At 39.0% G+C, this 8,923-nt stretch overlaps 1 protein-coding gene across 1 annotated transcript; it reads left to right on the plus strand.

Annotated features, from left to right (window-relative positions):
* Positions 1-1,432: 1,432 nt before the first annotated feature.
* LOC104605620 (F-box/kelch-repeat protein At1g57790-like) lies at positions 1,433-2,536 on the plus strand. The gene has a single exon (XM_010270452.1). The coding sequence runs from the start codon at positions 1,433-1,435 to the stop codon at positions 2,534-2,536; it is 1,104 nt and encodes a 367-aa protein (XP_010268754.1).
* The last annotated feature ends 6,387 nt before the right edge of the window (positions 2,537-8,923 follow it).

Genomic DNA, 8,923 nt, shown 5'->3' on the forward strand with positions numbered 1-8,923 from the left:
AAAATGATTGACATTAATAAAAATCACAGGGAGTGGGGATCTCTGTGGGAATGGGGACGGGGATAACCTTATATATCCCCGCTAGAGGGGACAGGGATAAGGATTTTCATGGGGATGGGGATAACCTTCCCTGTTGTTGTCATTCCTATTCATAAAAGAATAAGAATTTATTTGGACTTATGGACTTATTTCCCAAACATAACTAAGCATTTTATTGGCATAGTCCCGGCCCAAAATAAGTGTTTATTTGAACAAACACTTGTTTTTAAGTACTCCCGAACTTAGCCTAATGGAAACAATGAACCTAAATTGTTGTAAGGTGCACGAAGAAGTAGAGTGGTGGCAATAAGGCTCTCCAAACAAAATTATAAGAAAATAATGGAAAAAGGGAAAATACGTTATCAATTACTTGTTAATAACTAGTAAAGTCTCCCCTCTCCCTCTCCCTCTCTCTCTCTGGAGGGATACAACTTGCTTTGAGTGAAACCAAACCCAACCCAAAAAAAAATATGGTCAGATCGGAGGTTGGATCGGGGTTTGCTATGATACACTGCGCAATCTAATCCAACTCAAACTCTATGGTATTATACCTGTAATTGAATATTCTTACACATTAATTATGTATATGTAATGCGTATAGGTATGTAAATATGCTTATATACCAGAGGGCCATGAGTGTAATGGTGTGTGTATATAAACATTTAGGCTGTGTTTGTTTGCAGTGCAATTTTATTTGCATTAATACAAATGCATGGAAGTGCAAATGAAAAAAATGTAAATTCTATTTTGGGTTTTACTTTATTCTGTTTCAAGTCTTATTTTACTTCATTTGTACTGAAATCAAACAAAATATGATCAAATTTAAAATACAAATAAATGACTCAAACTATTTGCACTATCACAATTTTACATCATTGCAAATAAATTTGCATTGCAACCAAACACAGCCTTACTTACAAATTTGATAGCCTGATGGGAAGAGTTCGGCTTCCGTCAGGGCACTCTCCATACTTGTATGCTTTATTTCATGCGACGATATTCCCAAAGCAAGATTGCAAAATGCGGTTGGGTCGTTGTGGGCATGGGCTTGCCTGATGGAAATCGATCTTGATAGGGAAGGTTCCAACCCGGCCAAGTTGCACCTGCCTTCTCTCCTAAGAAAGTGTAACTGCCGAAAATAAAGCAAAAATAGAAATCTAATGAGATTAAAACTCCAAAACCAAATAGAAATCTAATAACTCCTATTATTAATTTTTTTCCGCTTCAGAACTTCTATTATTACTTAAACAAGCAAAAGTTTCCTTCACGAAATTCTAATAAGATTAGAAGTCCAACACTAGTATATATATGATTGTAAAGATTGGGAAACTTAACGAGTTTATACAATTTTGATCAGTCATCTCGAAGAAGAAAGAAAGAGAGAAAGAAAGAGATGGCGGGCAAAAGAAAGAGAACAAGACTTACTGATGGGAAAAATAGTAATAGAGAGAGGCCGTGGTCCGATCTTCCTGAAGACATTCTACAGTTGATCATGGAACGTCTGGCTTTTATTGATCAGATACGTTTCCGTGCAGTGTGCAAGAGATGGCAGTCCATCGAACGAGTCAGCAGACCCAATGTCGATCGAGTCCATTCCGAAAATCAGCTGCCATGGCTTATGGTATTCGAGAGAAGGCCGTTCAACTCGTATAAGCTCTACGATCCTTGCAGAAAGAAGGCTTATGACATGGACGCAGGGGCCAAGGTCCCAGAGGACCTTCGCTGTTTGCAAGTTTGTGCTGCCAAATCCGGTTGGTTGTTACTATCGAAGGGACACCCTCGTGGTACATCATTCTTCCTCTACTGTCCCTTCACCAAGGAGTGGATCGATCTTCCAGTTCTGGATTTCGACATTGACGCTGCAACCTTCTCGACCTCCCCAACTTCCCCAGACTGTATATTCTTCGCTTTACACAGCCCCGTAGATGCCTACACTGTCAGTGTCATCATCAACACGTATCGCCGGGGGGACAAGACGTGGACCAAATACAATTTCAATGTAGGGTTCTGGCTTGTCAAGAATGCGGTCTACTCTGAAGGAAAGTTTTACTGTTCCACACGTCGTGGTACACTTGGAGCTTTCGACGTATCTCGGAAAGATTGGAATGTGCTTGCATTGCCGGGTTCTGCATATGTTGATGATCCCATGTACGATACGTATTTGCTCGAGTCTAAGGGAGAGCTTCGGCTGGTTATTCTGAGTGAAAAGGGACGATGGAGCAAGATTTTCAGGCTTGATCGTGCACAAATGAGTTGGGTCAGAGTCGAAAGCTTACAGGATCGAGCATTGTTTCTAGGGTCCACTTCATTTTCTGTTTCAGTTTCAGACTCTGTCAAAGCCAGAAGACAAATAGCAGATAAAATCTATTACTGTAGAGAAGAGGATCCGGCCAAGTTCTACTCCCTCAAGGCTCGGAAAAGATATGTTTGCACCGCGACCTATGGTTGTCTGGCCGTGGTTGGTGGCAAGAAGATCTGGATTGAACCTCCTTATTAGTTGTAGTTTTTTTTTTTCATGTAAATTTATGTGATTGTTTTAAAAAGTAATGGGTTTCGATAGTGGAGTCTGGTTTAGTCTTTCAAACGGTTTGGCTTTTGTAATGTTATAACAAATGCTAAACCAGTGTGCCTCAATCAATAACATAGCATCGGCTATTACCTTCTCAATTACTGTTCTCTCATTCTCGATCGCATTATGAATTTATAACCATTTCTGCATAAACCAAAGAAAAAATTGAAAATAGATAGAATGACTACCCTTAATTTGTTATAGCTCATCAGTATGACACAAGAAGGAAATAAAATCCCCCTTCTTCATCCTAATTGTTAGCCCCGAACCTCCTTCTCTTCAACCAATTAACTTTCTTATTGTCTGCAGAGTACTTAGGAGAAAAAAAGATGAAAACAAGACCAATCTCTTTGATTTAGCATACCAAGCTGCAGCGATTTTAGGCATCTAGACACTAGTGATGTCCTTTAATTTATAGAGAAAACTGCAGGCACTGAGAACTTATAAATATTTGCTTTGTTTATTTTATTAAGTGCTGAACTGTATTCCATTTTACGGATTTGAATCAAGATTATAGATTCGAACATTACTATATTGGCTCAAAAAGGATCCAACTACAAAACTCAGATTCATTGAATTGACAATTGATAATTCCAAAGGGTTCATGATTTCATGTTAGATTATTTAAAGAAACATTCTTTCCGTGGTAGACATTTGAGAGGTGGACATGGCACCAAGCAAAACAGGATTCATGGAGCTGAGCCCATTTAGTGGGATAAAACTCAGATGAGAAATGTAGCAGGAAAAGGTTTCAATCAGACAAACCACACAATGAGAAAGAAAGTTCAAGAAAAAAGCCTTCTGGTTCTATCCCATTTATCAAGGTGTGTTCGTCAATACTTATGATTTTTTGTTTTTCAAAACCAAAAGGCAATCATATTGCATCCATCAAGGCCATATGTAGGGCTGCTACATTCATTTTGGGATTCAAATTAATTAAAATTGTTTGTCTTATTTACATCAGACCGGAACTGGATTTGATTATAGATCGAACATTCTTGAATTAAAACTAAGTAAATCAAAATATCATTACCATTATTAATAAGATGGATTTGAAATGATTTAATATTGTTTATCATGTAAAACAAAAAAGACCTGGACTATCAGATTTTTCTATTTATGTCTCTTTGACAATTACATAAACATTCAAACCAAATTTACTAATACATATATTATTATCGTCCAACCCTTATGTCAACCACATGGGATTGGGGTTGGGGTTGGGGTTGGCTACAAGAATCCTGTTTCAGCATTCCACTCTGTTTAATGCCATATCTATTGCAAAATCATGGTCACTTAAATCAATTCTTACTGCTTCGACCAAAGTCCTCTTTGGTCCACCCCAGCACTTTTAGTAAGTTGAATTGCTTTGATCAAATTGGATTTAGTTTTTGTAATTCAGAGTCTAGATCTGATAAGCACACTCAGTGTGAATACATTGAGTTACCACACAATCAGTATGTAACACTTGTCCCACAAGTTTTCCTGCAGTTCACCCATACAAAATCTTAAACACACATTTGAGGGACAAGTGCTACTCAGTGTACCTACCAAGTTTGCCTACTGATTTAGATTCGAATTATAAGGGCTGAATTACTTTTGCCATCCTGATATCACCTTAATGTGTGAATAGAAATTATAAACAGTGCACCTTATCTAGGCTGTAATTTGGGTGGGCCAAACCCAAGTTTTTTATATGGGTTGAGCCTGAGTTTTCATATTTGCAATTGGGCCTGAGCTAAAAAACTTGGATTTGAGTATAGCATTTGCACCTTTGTGGGATGGAATGGGAAAGTGTAAAAATTGGACTTTTCAGTGTTTGATTTTATACATGAAAAAACACGTCACTTGCTAGTTCTTCGGCGGAAGAAGAAGAAAAAGGTGAGGGAGGAAGACGAGAAGAACAGGAAGTAGAAGAAGGTGAGGGAGAAGAGAGAAGAGGAAGATGGACCCAAGTGTAAAATGCTAACTCGGACCAACCTGAATTGCACCCCTAACTGTGATAGTATGTGGCTGTAACATTGCATTATGAGTTATAGTGTAATCACAAGTGCAGGAAATGGAGAGTTAGCATTCATTCAAAATACCGCATCCAAGTCAAATTTAGGATAACAAAGCATTACATTTTCCTAAGTAAGAAAATGCTGGGCCATAGATTGCAGAGTGCATAGCCCAAAAATCAGATCGACTATTGTATCTCAAACTCAAAACTGTGGATGCTTCTTAGCTAAAAATTCTGGTAGGTTTTGTAAAGCATATTTTATTAGTAGTATGGAGGCCCAAAGCAAGAAAAGTAGCTCTGATCATTGAATTGTGCAACTTGGAATTTAGTAGCTGACAGTCAGACCTCAGATGGACTTGGGGTATATCCAGTATTGATTGATCAGAAAAAGAAAAAGGTAGAGGTTTAAAGCTTAGACATGATTTGGACTTTTTGACTTCTAATAACAAAGGTAGTACCTAAAAACTTATCTACATCCAGAGAAAGATTACTTTGAAATAAAAAGACAGTTCTGCAATTCCTTCTTTGCCTCTTTTAAGTATTACAGGTAGCACCTTTTTCTTTGGCCGTTTATTTATAATTAATTTGTTATCTGAGTGTACCAATTCTTTTTCATCAGCTTTTATATTCTCTATTAATTTTTTTTTTTTTTTTTTACCTTTCTGCAGTACTAATATTATCATCACCACCACTATCCTTGATTAGTTAATTCAAAAATTGAGAAACATTTAGGAAAATTTGTTGTAAAGCATAATTCATGTAGCCAGCAGCCCGTGTAACTGGGAAAAGGCTTAGACTTAAATGATGATTGTAGTAAGGGATTCATGCAGCGGACCCTATTATGGTTGAGATAAAGCTTAAATGATGACGATGATGGAGGTGATGGTGGTGATGACGATGATAGTAGTAATGACGATAATGATCATTGAATATACTAAATTATACTTAAATCACATTTTTTCTTTTTTTGATACTATTAGAATCACAGATGGGGGTGCATAAGGCCATTAAGGTGCATTAAGACATCAAACCAGAAAAACAAATACAAACATAAGAAACGAAAAAAAAAAGGCCCACCACAAGAGAAACCACTTTGAATGGAGGTAGCTAGCACACCATCATCAACTTGCTTACTTGCCTTTAAGCAATGATAATTATCCTAAAAATTACATAATTAAATGCCACTGTTTACGCTTCACATATTGAAGTCTCAGATTCTTAGGAATTAAGATATCAGAGTCGACCTTGGACCACATTGGCATATATATATATATATATATTTCATCTTCCTTCCTTTTTCTCAATTTTGTTTCTTTTTATTCCTTTCTTGACAGTCATACTTGTAACATTCAGTACTAATGGGCTGAAACTCTTTGGAATAGTCAACATTCAGTACTCATGACCTCAGAGTCTCAGACTAATAATAAAAGACTAAAATGAGATTGTTTGATTCTACATAGCTTCCAAACATGAGTTATAATCAAGAAAGATTGTACGCACTTATGCAATCTAGTAACTCTTGTGAGTTCTGAATATTCCAGTCATAGGACCCATTGAAAGGAATGATGGTCACTCTCTGTGATAAATCATTGTTTTGAAAACCGGGCCAGACTGGTTTACCCGGGAACCGGTCAGGCAATCGCTTTTGTTTCATCCCAAAACCACTCCTGGGCCAAAAACTGTTGTTTTGGTCAATGAGCCACTGATCTAAGCGGTCGACCTGTTGATCTAGATAATGGTTTTTAGCCTTTTTTTAATTTTATTTTTTTTTCATGTTTTATTTTTAAAATCAGAACAGATCATCTATTTGAACAATACGATTGAACCATTTGACTTGGGAACCAGTACCCAAAACAATTCTGTATCCGGTTCACTTTTCAAAACCTTGATATAAATAGTAGGGATGCAAATGGATCGGATTGGAATCAAATCGAGGTATATTCGAATCCGATCTAATATTGTTCATGCTGGATCCAATTGAATCTGATAGGGTTCGATTTGAATTCAAATCCTATCAGTAAATTAGATCTTCGGATCTGATTTGATCCAACTTATTTTCTTTAAAAAGTAATAATTTATTAAAAGAAAATAAAATATATTAATTTAAGTAAAATAAAAACAAAAAAATACAAATGTTTTTAATCATTTTCATTATATATATATATATGTTTTTTATAAAAAATAAATAATATAATAATTTATAAATAACATATATATGTATTATATATATATTTATATTTATAAATGTATAATATATTGGATCAGATGAGGTAAGGGTGGTCCGAATCCGATCCTAACAAAAATGATCCGAATTCGACCAGATACAATCGGATCTCGAATTGGATATGATCCGATCCATTTGCACCCCCTAAATCTCCGTATTTTAAATAGACAATAACATTCCCGGTTTTTGCGGGGTGGTTGTGGTTGCTGCAGGGGAGAGACGATGGTTTGAAACCTCTGAATTGAAGGTCCTATAAAGGATTCCCTGCTTGATCAAGGTAGACTACTGGCCTCCACGTTAAGGCGCGAGAGTCGAGTGGTTTTGGACAAAGCCCAAAGGTATAGGGTGGTAGGTAGGAGGAGTAGGATGAAAATTTGACTACTTGTATCGACCACGAGTTCGGCTTCAGTCCAGGCACTTTTAGTCAAAGGCACCATTCGCGTATTTGGAGGACGCGCCACGCGTCTCCGAATCGTGTGAAGGGTTAAAGCTTGCGAGAGTTCACAACCATCCGCCCTCCCCTCCTTTCGCATATGAGACATCTCTCCTCCTTCACTCTCTCCCCATCCGTCCGGCGACGAATTTACAATTATCACCGCCGGCGGAGGAACTGTCTAGCTTCAGCGATTTCAGACCTGGGCATCTCGAATTCAGCACCTCCATCCATGACATTGCGGCAAATGTCAAGGGTCAATTCTTCAAGCAAGGGGAAGGGCGGCAAAGAACTCCTCAAGAGCTGTGCGACTGATGCTCGCATCTTCTGCGGTGAACCCATCGTCGTCTGGGTCGGGACGGGCACTGGAAAGGGAGGATGGATCGGCGAGGTGGAGGAGGGGGCAGTTAAACCCCATTCTCAATCACCGGAACTCATCGTCAACCTCACCGGCGGTCACTTGCTTTTGTTATCGTGCACTTTGCTGCAGTTAAAACAGCCAGACCAGCGCCTCAAAGCATCCCCGCCGCCACTGGATTTGGAGAGGAGTCGAGGGGCGATTGGCCCCATGGCGAGAGCAGGGAAAGGTCGAGGTGGGTGACAGCCCTGAAGCTGGTGGGAATGAGGAAGAGGTCGGGAACCTTGCCTCGCAGGGTGATGGAGGTGCGCGTCGACCGCTCCAGCAATAACCATTTCCGGAATGCCAGCGACCTGGCGTTTCGGGTCCGAGTGTCGACCAACAGGGCGAAGATGTTGGACAGTATCACGTCCGGCAAGTCATGGAAGTGGATGTTTCCGGCGGCCATTTTCAGGTGGATTCTCGACGAGAGAGAAAAGGGAAGTAAGAAGTTCGTGTGCGCGTCTGAAAAGTCATGGAAGTGAATGCGAGTTCGCATGCTTCAGCTTTTTACACACACGAACAGTGCCCTGGTTAAAGATGCCTGGACGGAAGCCGAATCCGAGACGATCTCAACTCGTACTTTTGCCAGCAATGGAGTCAGTGCTGATGGCTTAAATCATTACAAACACCATGAACTTGTGACTAATTGGTCTCTATCTTTTGGCTACAATTACATGATGCGAGCACTGTTCAAGCCGGTGCTAGCTTCCCCTTGGTCTTTTCAGTCTCAATTTGGTTCGTGATTCTAATTATCAATTTATAACGAGCGGGACCCAAACCCACTGATGCTTTTAGGTTGTTCTCTTGCATCATTCTCCTTTTTTATTATTTTATGGATTCCAGAGAGAGAGAGAGATGAAACTGACGCAGACAAGTTAGAGACCTGTTTTGACCATGTTGAGCCAAAGATGAATAAGGATTGAGTCAAGATACATTACCATATTCGTATCCGATCTGCACCACCTGGGTGAGACCACATTAGCTAAGCTCGATACCTTGTTAATTTGACAGAGAAAATTATTTTTGGTCCGGTTCTGCTTGGTTGCTTTGGCCTGAGATAACCACCGAAAATTCAGCACACACTCAGCCGATCGAGCATGTATACAAGAGTAGATATTAGAGACCTTAAGAATTAAGATACAATTTGGGTGAGTCCATTCACTAACAGCTGCAAAACTAGAACTGCACTTATGGCTGTGTTAAGAGCTGTTTAAGCAATAATAATGCCCCATGTCAGCTATACACAGAACTTACGA

Source organism: Nelumbo nucifera, chromosome 1 (genome assembly GCF_055504915.1).
Source record: "Nelumbo nucifera cultivar China Antique chromosome 1, China Antique-T2T, whole genome shotgun sequence".
Lineage (NCBI taxonomy): Eukaryota > Viridiplantae > Streptophyta > Magnoliopsida > Proteales > Nelumbonaceae > Nelumbo > Nelumbo nucifera.

What these genes read in the sequence shown, in the direction of transcription:
- LOC104605620 (XM_010270452.1), top strand. Translation starts at nt 1,433, where the DNA reads ATGGCGGGCAAAAGAAAGAGAACAAGACTTACTGATGGGAAAAATAGT.